We start from the raw sequence: 18,789 nt of genomic DNA, 5'->3' as shown, positions 1-18,789 counted from the left end.
AACGTACCACAGGGGTTCCTGTCGCGAGCTGATATAACTCTTGCATACTTCTTACGAAAAAAAAGTTTTTAGACGTCAGTTCCGGCTTATAGGATGAATTTACAGATTATGTAGGATGGATATGTTGTGATGTTACAAAATCTGGTCACACCGTCCACCTGCACGTGTTGGAAACTTACCAACCGACTGATCAACACACACGCCCCAAAACGGCATTTATAATGCCTTCTGAAATAATTGTTTAAACTGTCTCTCCAGTTACTACTGCACTTAAAAGGCAGATTATCACAGAAACAGCGCGTCTTGGCTTGTGTTCCGGAGGTACGCTTATGAATCTTAGCTGAAGAATCAAATATCCTCCTAGGTTTTTCGTAGTTCTGGGAAGTGTTTTGGGCTTAAAGCCGTGATAAGAACGTACTCGCGCATGTGTTTGAGGACAACCTGTATGTCAGGTTCTCTCTTGCAATATAATAAGCCGAGGGCAATAATTATTTATCACCTACTGGAATGCGATCTGTTCAAGCTCATTGTAATTAATAGAAGCGAAATTAAACCCTGGCACTTTGCTTTGCCATTTTATCCAGCACAGCATTGCGTGAACGAGATCACGTAGGAAATTGTTGACGTAGCAAAAGAACGTTGATACTGGATACATATAACACTGGCAAACACTGGTTATTCAATTATGTAGGCTGTATTATACCTTCAAGAAGGCCGCAATCCAAACTTTAAGTCGTAGAAACGTTAAATCTCGTGTCAATTCGTGTTAATTTATTCAATTAGGGGCTAATAAACTTTAAACAAAAGATTCTGGCCTTGTATTGTAATGAAGGAAATCAGACCATCGAAGGCGTCTGCATAATAAGAAAGTAATAGAAACTTTTCTAATATCTACGCCTTATCCGGAATTCAAAAGTTTATAGGCCTGTCTTTATGCGTAAAGAATTTATTCGGGGAATTTTATGAAAAATTAGCATTTCCAAGGGCAAAAAGACGGAATTCTTAATTAAATGACGTCCAGTCGTTCCGACAATTTGCTACGTGTCGATGGATTTTGCCCGGACACTCCTGTAATGTAGGGATGTTCTAAATATTAAATCAAACAACACATAAAATGGAGAATTTAATTCTTTCTGGAGAATCATACCATTGTAAATTTTCTGTCGTCACAATTCAAACAAGGGGCCATTTTGTTTGAATGCCACAGTGTAAAACAAGGTAATAAACAAAAATGATGAGAATTTTCCATTGAAAAATTATGGCGTATCCTAGTGATGTCACGGTGGTCTAGCGGTTAGAACGCTGGCTTTGTAATCCTGGGGTCTCGGGTTCGATTCCCGGCGGTGCCCGAATTTATAACTTGTGTTGGGCAAGGCCGTGGTCTAGGCAACACGGAGTTTTCCTCCGGGGGCTTCCCCGGTTTCTCCGTGGCATCCCATTCACACACAGAAGAAGGCAATGGCAAACCACTTCTGGATCATCTGCCAAGAACGTATATGAACAGGTCCCAGTCCGAGAAAAGGATGGAAGGATCCTGTTCATATGGACCTGTCGTCAGACAGAACACTAAATAATTAATGAATCCTAGTGATACATTAAACGCGGCTGGCTACTGGTGATACCTGACATGTAACATCTAACTGCTACTCAAGGTTACGCCTTCTTTTGCAACCTCTCTCCAGCCGCCTGTGATGTAACGCGGGGAGTATTGAACTTGATGTGAAGCCTTGTAACACTAGTTCATGGAGTCGCTACAAATAAAACGTGGTTTGTTACAAAGTTCCTTGTGATGCACTAGTCTTTCAGGTGGGACGTATTTGGTGTTTCTCAGTATCTCCCATATCTCAAAGGTTAAAGGTAATGTATTAAGATGGCTTGTCAGCCGTAAGAATCGCGCTGTCATGATAATATAACGGAATAATGTATTTTAAACTCACGTTTTCTGTCTTACAGATATTAATATTAACTAGCATCGTTATCTAGGGTAATTATTTAAAAGTTGATAGTCGCACATCTAATCAAGAAGTTTGCCTCGTTAATGAAAGTGGAAGGTTCTTACAGTGTCCATCGCCTCATAAATCTTAATTGTCTAAAATCTATCTTAATATTCGTGCCCGTCTATGCTTAGGTTTTCCAAGAAGTTAGATAACCCCTGTTGTAAACAGACAGGCGACATTGCCTTCCTCTTATGCTTTCATTTTGAGCATGAGAATGTATCTGCATATCTCTCCTAGTAAATATTACAAGCTTTTATTTCCAGATGTTTATTAATATGGCGTACTTGAACACGTGATGAATGTTCTTTGGCGATATTACCCTTGTATCGAATGTGCAGTTCGCGAATCGGCTGTTGTGATGGGCGGGGCTGAAACCATCGCCGCTTCTGTGGCAAAAGTTAAGTGTTAAACGAGTTTTTTATTGTATTTATCTGTACAACATGAAACATCCAGTCATATTGAATGAGTTTATATCATCTCTTAGCTGCGTAAGCCGAGTGGAATGTCACAGTCATAAAACACCATGTGACAGACAGACAGATTGTGTTCGCGAATTGTATAATTGGAGCCTGTATACTTCAGTTGACTTTTCATTACGAATTATGTTACAGCTTATTAAAGAATTGTATTTTTAACAAACGTATGACACACGTGTTCAATGTTAGTCTTATTTATGGTTTATTCAACGACGTTTTATCAAGCGGATAAGTTACGTTGATCCTAGAGGAAATGTGATTATGAAGATGAAATTTTATTTGTATCTCTGCTTGTAATTTGGACGATGTACAAAGTCCAAAACAAGAAATATGACAATGTTTAACGCAACATTTCCAGAAGCCTTCAAACCTCTTATGTCTTCGTCGATGACAAATTTACGCCAACAATTACGTTTCGGCAAGAAATACGATAATTTCAACAGTTTGTCCTAGTTCGCACTCCGCTGGATGTACTGCACGTGTTTACACTTCTCTTCAAATCTTTACGTGTACGTATTTCTCGGCTAAACGTAACTTGTGATAAACTGTACAGAAGATAAAATACAACTTTGTTCTCCTCTAGCCATCTTTGAGTAACCTCATTTTTTTTTCGGAATGAAACTTAATGTAACAGCTACGAGGTGCGATCGGAAGGTTTCCAGACTGCGCATATAAAAACCCGTACACTTATCTCAGGTATTAAATTCATCCATCACCCTCGAAGTAGTTCCCCTGGGAGTGAACACAACGATCCCAGCGCCGCTGCCAAGCCTGGAAGCATCCCTGGAAATCTTTCTTTGTCAGCCTGGGATCGTTGTGTTCACTCCCAGGGGAAGTACTTCGAAGGTGATGGATGAATTTAATACCTGAGATAAGTGTACGGGTTTTTATAGGCGCAGTCTTGAAACTTTCCGATCACACCTCGTAGAATAAAACATCTTGGTGAATTAGACCGTTGAATTATCACGTGTTTCTAGACGTTAATATGGAAAAAGCTAGTAATGTTCAATTCCAGATAGAGTTTGGTGCCAATGGATCGCCTTCCCCAGGGTTCAGCTGGTCGTAATAGGCGGTGTACTATTGCTATTAAAAAGTCTGTGAACGCGTCGTTGAATTAAAATGATAACCAACATTTCTGTTGTGTCTGCTTTCACCTTTTATAGCTGGTACATGAAAGCTTTATGGAATAATCCTCAGCCATAATGCTGTACACCCGTTCCAATTCTTAGTACTGCTGTTTAACGTAGCAAGAAATGTGTTGTCCAATTCGTTTGAAGTCTTTAATATTCATCTTGAAGTGGTTTTAGTTCTGTGGACCTCTATGTATGCTACGTGGGTCCTCCGGGCGGACCCATCGATCGCTTGATTTATGGACGAAAGCGATGTATAAAGTAAGGGACACAGCAGCGTTTCGGTTGTTCAAGCCTCGTCGTGTGGACACTGGGAGAGACGATAACGAGTTGACGCGACTGGCGTAGTTGTGGGGCTAAAGCCATTTCAAATGCAAACTTGAAGCATAAAACACGCTCTCCTAATCCTGATTATTTTTGTGTTTTTACCAGAAGTTGAATTTGTAATTAAGGACAACACTATGAATCGAAAACACGGTTTGGCTTTGAAAAATATGTCCTCTGGCAAGATCTTTATAATGTAGATGGTGGTACATGGAAGGTATGGGACTGAAAGTCGAGATTTAATCAAAATCTGCTATAAGGAATAAAATTAAATTATATATTTCATAATGAGTGCACTTTTTGAACCTTACTAAATTTTTATTGTTCTTTTCTATCCTATCTATCTATTTATAGCTTAACCCAGTAGCGGGTCATCGCCGCCTCCATTCGGAGGTTTTATAGTCTTTAAAGCGTGCATTGAAGAGTAGTGAGTGACCAGCCCACTGACTTTGCACAAATTCTACTCACTCCTGACTGCTAGAGCCATCTAGTAGTGAACCAGGAGAGACTTGGGTGAGAAATGTCCGCTGAATTTTGCTTATGAAACATCTCGTATCATGCTCTCAAGGTTCTTTTACATGCCATAAATCTACGAAATGGGACCGCCGGCTTTACTTCCCCTCCGAAGGAAGTTGTGTTACGGAATTTTATCACCCTTAAAAACTCCATTGACCTCGGCCGGGATTGAACCCGCGAGCCTTGGGTCCAGTGGCGAGCACGCTAACCACTAGTCCACCGACCTTGTGCAAATAGAGGCTTTGTGATGGCCTTATTTCTCACATAAAGGATCGTATTTCTTGTCTGAATGATAATTTAGGGAGTTGACTGTCTTCTGGGATGTCGTGCCCTTATGTTGGAGGTAGTAAGCATTTCTGAAAAGTCAGTTTGTACCAGAATGCAAGGCGCAACATCCCAGACGGCTGAAGCAAGAATTTTAAACACTCTGCATCTGAGATTTGTATGGACAGGGGTGCAGGACCGGACCACTGAGGTCCTCATTTCTTGTATGCCTCGGCCGGATTAAGTCACACGCGCTCCGCAAATGTGAGGCCGGCACCATGAGACTCGTCACTTTTCGCTTTAATCAATTACACGTCGTGCGAGGCAGATCTACACGCGGGTCCCTGTTTAGGATTAATTAGGGTTAATTAACCAACGCTGTGGATCGTCTAAAGTTTGAAATGAAGATTAGCTGTGTCTAATGAATTGAATAGTTTAGGTTTTGTACTTATTCCTGATGTAGAAAGTACAGCTAGCTCTCGATACATAATTGTTTTCACCAACAGGCCGAAGAAAGTGTCCAAGAACGTGCCAATTTGATAAATGTGGTGCATAGTATTTTTTGAAGCGTTAGTAATTTCGTAAGTGGTACATGGTTTCCCTGCTGTTATGAAATCCGTAGAAATCTTATCTAGTTATTTCCTCTAGTCTGTTATTGCCTTAGGTACAAACATTAACATTGCAGATAAAAGACACAGCCGTCATACTATTTAAGACCACTTTTAAAAAAGGCCTACTTGGTAAATACATATCAGAAACACCAACATGGCGTCCATTTTTTGTGGTATGAATGTTGTCATTCGTTGTTCGAAATTCAATTTTTGTATCATTAATAGATTTCTTGCTAAATCTTTAGCATTTGTAGACGACTCTTCCAGAAAGAAATTCGACTAACGAGTGAAATATGCTGATATGATAATGATATCAGTAAAATCTTAATATTCCCCTCCCATCTTCTTACCTATTCAGATATAACCTACACATTTGAAAGAGTATCGCTAAAGAACCTGAAACTGGTGGAATCAATGGTATTATTGCTCTCAATTGATGTTCTGTTTGTTGCAGCTATCCTCCAACGGCACTCGGTGAAGACGGGACAGCTCCTGGTACAGAGCGTCGCGACGTGCCTGTTCCTCTGCATGGACAGCTGCGGGCTGCTGTACGGATCGGTGCGTTGCTTTACAGTAACTCCTCACCATATTGTCTAACGGATCGGTGCGTTGCTTTACAATAACTCCTCACCATATTGTCTAACGGATCGGTGCGTCGCTTTACAGTAACTCCTCACCATATTGTCTAACGGATCGGTGCGTTGTTTTACAGTAACTCCTCACCATATTGTCTAACGGATCGGTGCGTTGCTTTGTAGTAACTCCTCACCATATTGTCTAACGGATCGGTGCGTTGCTTTACAATAACTCCTCACCATATTGTCTAACGGATCGGTGCGTTGCTTTACAATAACTCCTCACCATATTGTCTAACGGATCGGTGCGTTGCTTTGTAGTAACTCCTCACCATATTGTCTAACGGATCGGTGCGTTGCTTTACAATAACTCCTCGCCATATTGTCTAACGGATCGGTGCGTTGCTTTACAGTAACTCCTCACCATATTGTCTAACGGATCGGTGCGTTGCTTTACAATAACTCCTCACCATATTGTCTAACGGATCGGTGCGTTGCTTTACAATAACTCCTCACCATATTGTCTAACGGATCGGTGCGTTGCTTTACAGTAACTCCTCACCATATTGTCTAACGGATCGGTGCGTTGCTTTACAATAACTCCTCACCATATTGTCTAACGGATCGGTGCGTCGCTTTACAATAACTCCTCACCATATTGTCTAACGGATCGGTGCGTCGCTTTACAGTAACTCCTCACCATATTGTCTAACGGATCGGTGCGTTGTTTTACAATAACTCCTCACCATATTGTCTAACGGATCGGTGCGTCGCTTTACAATAACTCCTCACCATATTGTCTAACGGATCGGTGCGTTGCTTTACAGTAACTCCTCACCATATTGTCTAACGGATCGGTGCGTTGCTTTACAATAACTCCTCACCATATTGTCTAACGGATCGGTGCGTTGCTTTACAATAACTCCTCACCATATTGTCTAACGGATCGGTGCGTTGCTTTACAATAACTCCTCACCATATTGTCTAACGGATCGGTGCGTTGCTTTACAATAACCCCTCGCCATATTGTCTAACGGATCGGTGCGTTGCTTTACAATAACTCCTCACCATATTGTCTAACGGATCGGTGCGTTGCTTTACAATAACTCCTCACCATATTGTCTAACGGATCGGTGCGTTGCTTTACAATAACTCCTCACCATATTGTCTAACGGATCGGTGCGTTGCTTTACAATAACTCCTCACCATATTGTCTAACGGATCGGTGCGTTGCTTTACAATAACTCCTCACCATATTGTCTAACGGATCGGTGCGTTGCTTTACAGTAACTCCTCACCATATTGTCTAAACTAACGTTTGCACAGCTTTTCATTGTTAAGAATACGTTTGTCCTGATGGGGAATCAGACTAAAACTAAACTCTGTTTACACAACGTCGTGCCGCTGGAGGCTTTCTCATCAGTTTCGTGCGTTTCAGTTCCTAGCAATAAGTAACACTAAAGTTCATAGGTGGTAGTGATAGCCCGTATATTTCATGGCCTCTGTTCCTTGCTTTATCAGGCGTGCAATTTCGTTGGATTTTTTTGTGTAATATAGCCCGTGAAATGATAAATATGGTATGCATATATCTAAAATCAAACGGACATGACAACTCATTAAAGTTGCTAGTTATTTGCTTTATAATATTTTATAAAATTATCTTTCGTCATCCCAACTTTTTACCTTGGTAACGACGTAGCATTTTTCGTGCTTTGTTTAATTTTGACAAGCTTAAATATAGGCCTGCATTAACAAACGTTGTACAGAAAAAGGAATCGGTGTTTATTCTTTATTTTACAGTGCATTATAGCCTTTCCTTCTATACCAACGGAAAGTTGACGGTGTATTTTTATTCCTGCTGTGTTATTCTGTCCCTATTCAATGTGAATAATCCAATTTTATCACATTCTTCTTTATTTTGGCATGTAAATCATTGAGCTGTAAACTCGAAACCAAGTCTGAGCGTGATAATTTATCTGTAAAGAAACGCTCATGCGTATGAGTGCAGACGCAAGGGGGTGGGGTGGCTGTAATTGCTTTGCAGCACCAGAGTGATGAACCCATGGCTGTTAAAACAACTCAACAGGCAGCTATTAAGGAACATTTACTGAGCAGTCTGGCGGAATGTTCTGAATCCTATAACAGCTGCCCTTCCTGTGGATCCAGCGTCTGGCGTACCGTCGTATGTGTTCTGTGTAACCAAATGGATTGCTTAAGAGCATGCCCGGAATCCTAGCAATTCTGCTTAGTATTTCGAAAATCTCAGGTTCATATCTCGGCCTGGAAATAGGTTGTCCGGGTCTTAGTATTTCGTTATTTTCCTAGGTCTTCGGTATATGGGTTATATGAAGATGGCAAAAGAAAAGTGTGTCCGGTAACTGTGCCACGAAGTTGCTCTATCGATATAAATCGATGTGCAGAAAACATTACGAGCGTCGGATAAAAAGATGAATTTAACAGTTTCAGACCTTGTAACCGGGACGGCCCAGGTACTTAACCAAAGATGCTGATGATAGGTAAATTTGTAATTAAAAGTTTCCAGTCTGGTTCTGTTGGTAGTCTGTTCCAAGTTTTATATTCTTCTTCTTTAACGCTGAAGACCTGTTAGAAACTTTGTCTTCTCCGTAGCATCATTTCTAAGTAGGTTTTTTTTTCAATCAATGGTTAGAACTCCGCGGTTAGAGACTGGGATAATTACAAAATCTTAAACTCTGTGAGATAATTATTCCTCGATCTGGATTTCAATCCATGTTCCCTACGTCCAAGTATTTCGGAACGCGTGTGAATTGATACTTCCGGTTGTCGGAATCTTAATTTTTAATATCAGCTATCAGCAGTGAAGTCCCGAATTTTTAGGCAGACTGTGGGAAACATGTTGAAAAGGCTGCTATGAACCGATTTCAGCTTTTTGCTATTCGCATTTAAGATGCCGTGAACTTGGACCTGGACGTTTAGGATTGTTGGAAACAAATGTCTTCTTGTACATCACAGGATGAAGATTGTGCCCCTGGACGTCTCGCAAACATGGAAATGTGACTTCATGCTTTGTGTCCCTTCAGATGATGGTAATAAATTCATCTGCGACCCGGTCAGGCTACTCAACGGCTGATTTCATTGGTCGTAAATTGAGCTAGTCGCTTGTGTATGACAAAGATATTAATAGTAAACCTTTACATAGCCTATATATTTTTTGGATTGAATTGGTGTAATCAAAGAACTGCGATGTATCAAGGAACGTGGCATTTTGATTTATTATAACGTTATTTAATGACGCTGTTTGCAAGTCCCAATTACAATAGGCTATAAACGTACAAATTTTTCTGACCAATGTTTTTTAATCAAATGACGTATTGCTCAGTTAATGGTTAATGGTTAACCGATGAATTCTGTGTTTTTGCTGTTTACCTCAAGAGATCGTCCTAATTATATTGCATACACTTAAAGTAATTAAGCTTCGTAAACAAATTAGCAAGCAAGGAGTTTGTTTAATAAAACTCAGTTCTTAGCGACTGACATAGAAATTATATTAAATATTTCGTGGGGATTATTTGTACTTTATTGCTATAACTGCAGTGACTGCCAAACAGATGTAAAGAGAATTAACTCTGAAGTTCGTATTCGGTGTGCCACCTTTGTTCCAGTCTTTTGTCTTCCGATTTCATGTTTAAAATTTTTGAGATTAAAATGTGCAATAGTATTATTTTACCCCTTGTTTTATATGTCTGTGTAAACAAGGTCTCTAGTCCGTATGGAAGAAGAGGGAATAGACCGTTTTCGAGGCGAGGACGCTGAGGAGAATTTTGTGGACCTGAGATATTGCAAGTTGAGGAGCTTTGTAGAGTCAACTATTAGTCAGTCAGCCAGCCATAAAATACTGCAAACACTACCGTTACTTTACAAAAGTAAAACTGAATATCTTGCTCAATATTTACTCCCAGCCCAAATCGATCGATATTCTGTATAATTGAGTAGCCCTTGTCAGAGTTGCATCATTATTGTTCGTGCCCACGTGCGCGGAGAAACTCAAAGGAACTGAAAAATCGCAGGCAGAATAACAACCACCAAAGAATGTGAAAAATTCTTTTTCGAGTCTCTTGGAAATTCAAGATGTGGTTTGACATCATTCGGCTCTGTAGTCAATCACTTGACTTCACAAATCGACAGCACACTCTCCTCCCTGCCCACAAGAACATGGCACACAAATCGATTTCGTAAAAACATGGTCTCATTAAAAGGACGTAGCGAAACAAATGAATTTTCGAAGCACCTAATTACTCTCGAGCCACAGCCAGTCTCTCTTAAAATGTAAAAACTACAAGATGTGACGAATCCAAACACTCCCTTTAAAACGTTTCAAATAAAACAGGAATAATTTATGAAGATACTATTCAAACACGTGGATTCTTTTTTTGAATAAAGTAAGGCACGTCTTTACATAAGCAGATGGCACTTCAATTGAATAGAACATTGCATTTTATAAAATCCTTCTTGCCGTTTTATATGTGTATAAAATCTGGAAGAAAACATCATTTTTATATCTGATAAACATCTGACTAAAAAGTTGCATTTAAGAAATTATATTTAAGTTTATATAATTTTATACACCTGAAGATGGTTCTTTTAGAACTGAAACATGTCGTGTGAAAAGTGATGTTCTAATGTAAATCGAACATTTCGATAGAGAACATCATTTTAAATATTTAAATGTTAATTATAGTAATATTTTAATATTTAATAGGAATTTTATTGTGATTTGACTGACAAGATTTAAACAAATGTGTGTATGAGACATATTCTGTGGTAGGAGCATTGGCGTAAAGTCTTAGAAAAGACGGTCCTTAGTAGAAAACATGGGATAAACGGAATGAATTGATAAGAATCTGGGGAAAATTTACGTTTTTTGAGGATCTTTGTACATTGCAGGCAGTTCTTAACCAGGATCAAATTAAATAGGGTGAGATGGGCTGGTCATGTAGTACGCATGGCGGATATGAGAATTAACGTATAAAGTTTTTATTCGAAAGCCTGAAAGAAAAGACCACTTCAGAGACCTGTGAGGATAATGTTAAAGTGGATCTTAGGGGAAATGGGGTTTGGGCGTGTGGATTTGATTTATCTGGCTCAGGACAGGGCTGGTTGCGGGCTTTCGTAAATGCAGTAAAGAACTTCCGGCTTCTGTAAGAGGCGAAGAATAGCTTTTTAATAAGTTCTGTTCAGTTTGTTAGTTCGTTAATCATTCATCCTACGTCATCTGCCAAGTCAGTGACGCTTTTTCTGATAACTGATTTCCTTTTACATTTATTTGTTCCTGGGTGAAGTATTTCCGTTCTGCCCTGTCTACAGCTTCGGTAAAATAGGCCGTAGCCGTTTCTATTCTTTTATCTCCTTTCATTGAAAGTTCTGTTGGTGATTCCGCGTTTCGTGTTCTGTAGAATTTCCTCTAAAACAGTCGAAATTTATATCTTAATTGCGTCATGTTTGTGTTTTATTGATACAATATTTTATTTTCCGTCTATACACAAACTTAAAATAATGTTGTTTAAAATTACTTAAAATTATAACATTCTCAGTAGATACTGTATCTTGTTACATTTTTTGTATTGACGACATGTTTCGATGTGTATTACATCATCATCAGGTCTATCCTGAATGTAACAAGATACAGTATCTACTGAGAATGTTATAATTTTAAGTAATTTTAAACAACATTATTTTAAGTTTGTGTATAGACGGAAAATAAAATATTGTAACAGTCGAAATGTTTCGGTCTCTTTTGCAAAGTCTTCCTAAAAATATTTTTTATTTCGTCGTGGTAACAATTCATTCTCCAATCTTCTTCTTCACTTACTCCTTTTTCCACTTCAAATCCTCCTCCTGTCTTTTCGACGCCTTGCCTCGGCCTCAACGTCCTTCTGGTCGATATTCTAAATTCTGTTTCCACATCTTTTTATTTACCATCTGTCCAAATGCCTTATCGAACTTTGTTTGTGTCCATCTCTTTTATTCTGTTCTGCTTGAATATTAATTTCTTTCCTTATATCTGCATTCTTAATATGCTCTGGTCTAGTACATCTTTCTAGCCGTCTTCATTTCAAGCTGGTAGTTCTACCACTTCGTAAAATTTCGAAGTTAGAATTCGTCGGGAGAAGTAAGATTTTCTATATGATGGTAATTCTTAACAAGTTTAATCAGCTGATTCTATAATTGTAGGACAGACGGGTGTTTCAAGGTAATGCAGATGAATATAAATAACAAATAAATTAATAAATAAATAAAATAAATTTGAAATAAGATGGAAACACAAATCGAAATAAAGGAAGGAATGGAATTAACGAGGAAAATACTAAAACAAAGATAAAGGAGAATCGATAAGGAGACATAAAAGAATCGAATGAAGGACTAAAGCCGTGGAGTTCGAGCGACTCCTGCATTGTTACACGTAGGCCTATTTTTAACGTTGCGAAATGTCGGGAAGCTTGAGTTATATTTAACGCAGTTTATAGCCGAGTCCCGCGTTCACTGGTCGTGTCCGAGTTGAATGGCACTTCAAAAGGGTTTTTAAATGATCTAATTGGAAGTGTATCCTGATTAGTAGGTTCCATCCCTCAGCATGACCCCGAGGGCAGGTCAGTCCACTTCGTGTCCCAGAACATACCGCACCCCTCTTTAAGACTTTTTTTCAGAAATGGACTGTTCTCGTGGTTCGAAATCGAGAGGTCACGAGTTCGAACCTCGGCCTGTTTAATAGATACTCGCTATTCTGTATGAGACTATCCATGGTCTCGCTTAGTTCTATCAGTCAGTTTGTAGGGAGTACTGTAAAGTAGGCCACGATTTCGTCACGCCACATTCCACAGCTCTTCATTAATAAATATTCTGTAATTTGACACATGTACTTGACAGACCGTCGTTAAATAAGCAAGTACTTGTAGAACGGCCAGTCCTGACATACTTTCGTAGACTTCCTCAGTCTCTCCAGTTAAATACGGACAGACATTTATAACAACTGTATTGAGTAGAGTCCATGAAAACCTAGTGGTTGCTCACCTGACAAAGAATTACCCGCAACTACTGAACTTGGTCTAATTGTTATCAATTTTGCTTCGTATTCGGAAAGTTTTGAGTTCGGTTCTCGTCTCAGAGACCGACTGTCCTAAGGCATGTCAAGATTTTTCTCAGTTCGTCCATAAAACCGATCACGACTAAATCTGAATTCCATCTAAATTCATCACTCACAGTGACGCTGTTAACATATTCAGTTGATAAATAGTCGCTTAATTAACTAAGAAACATATCATGGTATTAGTAATTCCCAGTCGGCCTGTTCTGTTGATCATTTCTTATAAGTATCTGCTCTTGGTATATTGCAGAATGTGCGAAAATCGATCTATTTATCGATCTGTTTGGGTCGATTAGTGGTTCTGTAGACGCACTTGGCGTCTCGAGAACTGAGAGCTATTTCATGAAGTAACCCCTGCGTCGGAATGCGTCATTTTCGTCTGCCTGTCTTCCTGCCCGGCTGTAGCGGTTGATGGGGCCCACAACAGCAGCAGAATGTTGGCACGGCCGAGTAGTGGATTTATGACGATCACTCAGAAGCCTCATAAGTGGCTTACACTGCAAACAAACTCTTACTATGCAAGATTTAAGGTTTTCACAGCGGTATGAAGATTTCTGTCTTCTGGGTTGTTGCGCTGTGTAGTCTGGTCGATGTTAACCAACGTTTCAGAGGTCATGCTGCCTCCATCATCAGGGCAATGAGTATGAAGATTTCTGTCTTCTGGGTTGTTGCGCTGTGTAGTCTGGTCGATGTTAACCAACGTTTCAGAGGTCATACTGCCTCCGTCATCAGGGCGATGAGTATGAAGATTTCTGTCTTCTGGGTTGTTGCGCTGTGTAGTCTGGTCGATGTTAACCAACGTTTCAGAGGTCATACTGCCTCCGTCATCAGGGCGATGAAGATTTCTGTCTTCTGGGTTGTTGCGTTGTGGAGTCTGGTCGATGTTTACCGACGTTTCAGAGGTCATACTGCCTCCGTCATCAGGGCGATGAGTATGAAGATTTCTGTCTTCTGGGTTGTTGTGCCTTGTAGTCTGGTAGATGTTTACCGACGTTTCGGAGGTCATACTGCCTCCATCATCAGGGCGATGAGTATGAAGATTTCTGTCTTCTGGGTTGTTGCGCCTTGTAGTCTGGTCGATGTTTACCAACGTTTCAGAGGTCATACTGCCTCCATCATGAGGACTATGAGTCCTGACCCTTTCATGATGCGGTGTTTCAGCATAGGGGTAACTTTCCGTTACGTTTAACTTAATTCGATCATTTCCTCACATGTAACCACTCCAGGATGTGATCCGCGATCCTCTTGATGCATTCGTTGCGTGTTGCGTGTGGTAACACTCTTGTTGGTCCATTTTGGGTTGTGCCCCTTGGCCTGAGACGCGCGTCATTTTCATTGTGGATGACTGTACGTGAGAGGAGTAAGAATACAGATTACTTCTGAAGCATGGGTGTGGTATAGGGCGGCCAGAAAAGGGACACATCGAACAGGTAGCGTGAAACTATTCATCACTCAACTGATAAGACAACAATGAAGCTACTTTTACTTTCCAGACATTAGTTTAATTTGAATTTGGAATTGTATTATAACGAAATTCGTAACTATTCTGTTGATAACTGAGAATCACACGTGCTTAACAAAACCGCTAATTAGAACTTACTTAAGAAATTGAATTACTCGACTTAAAAGGTATTTAGCTGCGTTTTTTACACTTTATCGTGATTTTCTTCAAATTCTCTCACGACACACAATTGACATTTCTGTACCAAGTATTTCAGCTATCTTTTCCTCTTATTTAAATTTGAAATTTAAGCCTCAGTACTGTTCTAATAACCTCCACGGTGGTCTAGCGGTTAGAACGCTGGCCTTGTAATCCTGGGGGTCTCGGGTTCGATTCCCGGCGGTGCCCGAATTTATAACTTGTGTTGGGCAAGGCCGTGGTCTAGGCAACACGGAGTTTTCCTCCGTGGCATCCCAACAATTACTCCATTCACACACAGAAGAAGGCAATGGCAAACCACTTCTGGATCATCTGCCAAGAACGTATATGAACAGGTCCCAGTCCGAGAAGAGAAAAGGATGGAAGGATCCTGTTCATATGGACCTGTCGTCAGACAGAACACTCAAATAAATAAATAACTGTTCTAATCTTCTTTAATCTACAAATTCATGCGTGTCTTTGATGTCTTTCCCCATTCTGTTTGTACGACTGGTAAAACATCAGCGACTTGTGGTCACTCCTTATATTTACCCTGATGATGGAGACAGCGCGGGTCTCCGAAATGTTAATTTTTAACTCAGCATTGTTTCTGATGGTCTGAGAAGATTTTATAGCATTCATTCGCCATGAAATATTATAAAAATATGTTGCACTGGCTGATTATATTCGCTAGAGTGTTTCCACTTCCTAATCATCCAGCAGAGACAGCGCCATTGAACATAAATCAAAGACTAATGTTTATTCCGACCTTGTGTGATTGCAATGCGTCCAGTAATTCCTGCACCATATGAGTCCGCCTCTAATAAATATAGTGCCCATTGTTTAAGCAATAAAACGTGAAAAAATTTTAAGGAGCATATTTTAATCCCCAGGGTGGCTCCCGCATTACCATATTGTGAGCTGTGGCGTGTGGCAGAGGGCGCCACTCTTGGCTGACAACTCGTATTTGGGATATTTTTCATTATTTGTGCGTGGGTGCTACGACTTACAACAACAAATCCGAGATGCCTATCCATCTCCCTAATGATGGAGGCAGTAATGACCTCTGAAACGTCGGTAAAATTCGTAAACATTAGGTGCATTACATAAAATATAATCTTCAATATAATTGTTATTTGACATATTTATTTCGCTAAATTATATAGCTGTTCGTTTTACGTTTTATATTTACTAGACGATGGATAATATCCAAGAAAATTTTTATTCAATATAGCTGTTATTTAAAAATATTAAGCTGTGAATTCCGAGCTACAACTATCTTCACCTGGAATCGAACTCAGGACAATTTATCGGTGTTTTGACCCTAGATGAATTCCTTCCCTGGTCTCAAAGTATAAACATTCCAAGTTTGGTGAAAATCGGTTTATCCATTCTCGAGTTGTAAGCGATTATACACAACTTCAGCGTTATACAAACATATACACGTGCGTGCGTGTCAGATGTTCTATATTTGGGATAAGACGAGACTTATAGGAGCGTTTGGTGTGTGATAACAAGCAATCCGTAATCACATTCATCTCTTAATTTTACCCTGGACATTGTTTTGGCGATAGTTTCTTGTATTTAAATGGAGAAACATTTTTATACGTTAGTTATTACACTACAGAATACACAACTGATACGTAAACTTAACGAATGATAATCGCAACATATAAATGCAATGTATAATGTTGTCGTGATACATAAATTTCAGTTTTTATTAAGATGAAAGAAACGAGCCGCTATCCCAACTTAGCATTATGAAGGCATGGGGGTCTTATATGACGCAGCAAGAAATGTCTTATTTAAAATCATGAATATGAAAATATCCATAAAGTGGCAGGTACTTTTATTTTACGTAAAATGGTGTGGATACATCTGCGTGAAATATTAAGTCACACAACAGCTCACAGTTTCGGGCTGAAAGCCAAATGTTACCATTTGCATGTGTGTTTTACGTCTGTTTCATGTAATGCATTTAAACATCGTTTTACGCTTTGAATAGCCACATGATTGTTTTTTTGTGATTTTTGTTCTGTGCTGTCCTGGGTTCGAAATCAGTGAGATTGTCCAGGTTGATGTTAGGTGGTAGTAGTTTGAATGGTGTTGAAATTTAATGAGAATGTTTTCCAAAGATTTCTGTCTTCTGGTTCATTGTGGTGTGGCCTGGTAGAATTTTGTCGACGTTTCAGAGGTGTTTGTGTCCTCCGTCATCAAGGCGATGAGCCATCGCCTTGATGAATTAGTAAAACGTAAACGTTAGTTAGTAAGTAATTTTACGACGATGTATCGCTTAAACAGAGAATTTAGAGTGGTATCATCACAGTATTACCAGGTCTACATATGATAAATACGTACAACTGGATACGAAATGGATGTTACATCAATGAACGAGCTTGGTCCATTTCAGGAATAAATACGTCATAGTTCAGATGATAGAATGTTCAGCCCAATCTGACATTCTTAGCCCACTCCTTGGGAGAAATTACGTGCCTCAAACTTTCTGTATTATTAAGATATAACGCGTTTTGTTACTTTAATGTTCACTTTCTCAATTTTATCAGTCAAATCACAATAAAATATATTAAAATGATGCTCTCTATTGATTAATATATTTTAAATATTTAAATGTTAATTGTAATAATATTTTAATATTTTAACATTTAATATTAATATTTTATTGTGATTTGACTGATAAAATTGAGCAAGTATATATTCAACAGAATAATGACGCAACATTATCATCTCATACTTTAATGTTGTTCAGTGAACGAAGAATGACTTATGTACATCCCAGGTAAAGTCAATTACAAATTCTGTGCTCAGTTCTGACACATCCGGGCCACTCCGTGAAAAAAGGAGATAGTTTTTCCTAAACACAGTGTATAATTGAGACATTAACTCTGTGTGCGTGTTTGCCTAACGATCAGCGTACGACTTTGAAATTTTGTTAGTAATAAGAGGCAGAATCGTTTTAGAAAGTTGCATGTATTATCTGAGTTTACGCTGCATTATTAATTTTGACCGTCTTACAGAAGGAAAGTGGCTTCCAGCTGAGCTGTTATGAAGGTATTCATTGAATCAGCGTTTTGTACGAATGGCCTCTGGTGGTCTCGCTGGAGATTGTCGGTAACAAACGAAGCGCGGTTGAGCAACTCACACATGACACAGCTACCTTCGTACTCATTTCTATTATCATAATTAGTGTTTCGTATTGAAATTACTTACGTCTGCCTCTCAGTGTTACTTTATATATATGTGAAGTGGGAAGTTCTGTGACGATGTACTAACGTTATTCAGAGGGACATTTCAACAGTCTATTGCACGTTAAATTATCTCTCCAACGTAACATTTCGCTACAGATTACCGTAGTAAACCGACGTTTCGGGAACCAGTTGACGCGGCTGAATGCCGGAGAAGATTTTATCAGAACCCTGATTATGGGGACAGAGTTGGTTCCCGAAACGTCGGTTTACTACGGTAACCAATTGACGCGGCTGAGTGCCCGAGAAGATTTTATTGAGACTTACAGTAGTTCCGCTGTGACTGAGATGTCGGTTGGCTCTGTCAACATCAGGTTTTTGTCATCAATAGATGAACGTAAAGACTAATGAGGGGTTTATATCTACGAAGAGAATGTTTCGAAAACGTGTGTTCTGCGTGTCAACACAGTAGTTTGCGAGAATTTATACTGTGCGGTGTTTGACATTCGCCAAATGACAAACGCCAAATGGTGAGCTCCCGCTGATAAATCACATAAGAAATTCCAAGAATTGGCTTTGCGCCATTTTTAAAAGTTAAAACTCCATACGGATTGTGGAATTCAAATATTTTCGCTAACATCCTTTGTTTGTACAACATTCTGGAAGGATTGCCTCGTAAAGGATGCTGTTTATTTCTAGTGTAGTCATTTATAAATCTTCGTTTCCAATGAAACAAGTTTAGCCTACATTGAAGATGTCTGTCTTCTGGGTTGTTGCGCTGTGTAGTCTGGTCGATGTTAACCAACGTTTCGGAGGTCATACTGCCTCCGTCATCAGGGCGATGAGTATGAAGATTTCTGTCTTCTGGGTTGTTGCGCTGTGTAGTCTGGTCGATGTTTACCAACGTTTCAGAGGTCATACTGCCTCCGTCATC

At 39.5% G+C, this 18,789-nt stretch overlaps 1 protein-coding gene across 1 annotated transcript in view; it reads left to right on the top strand.

Moving 5' to 3' along the window:
* bnl (fibroblast growth factor branchless) overlaps positions 1–18,789 on the top strand; it is a 306,003-nt gene that overhangs the window by 262,304 nt on the left and 24,910 nt on the right. The window contains exon 4 of the mRNA XM_087343974.1: positions 5,773–5,876. Coding sequence (XP_087200100.1) covers positions 5,773–5,876 — 104 coding nt within the window. The remainder of the gene's footprint in view (positions 1–5,772; positions 5,877–18,789) is intronic.

This window comes from Zootermopsis nevadensis, unplaced genomic scaffold (genome assembly GCF_977971745.1).
Source record: "Zootermopsis nevadensis isolate Lab colony 2312 unplaced genomic scaffold, Znev_1.0 Znev_ptg000007l, whole genome shotgun sequence".
Classification (NCBI taxonomy): Eukaryota; Metazoa; Arthropoda; class Insecta; order Blattodea; family Termopsidae; genus Zootermopsis; species Zootermopsis nevadensis.
This window is presented reverse-complemented; position numbering and strand designations above follow the sequence as displayed.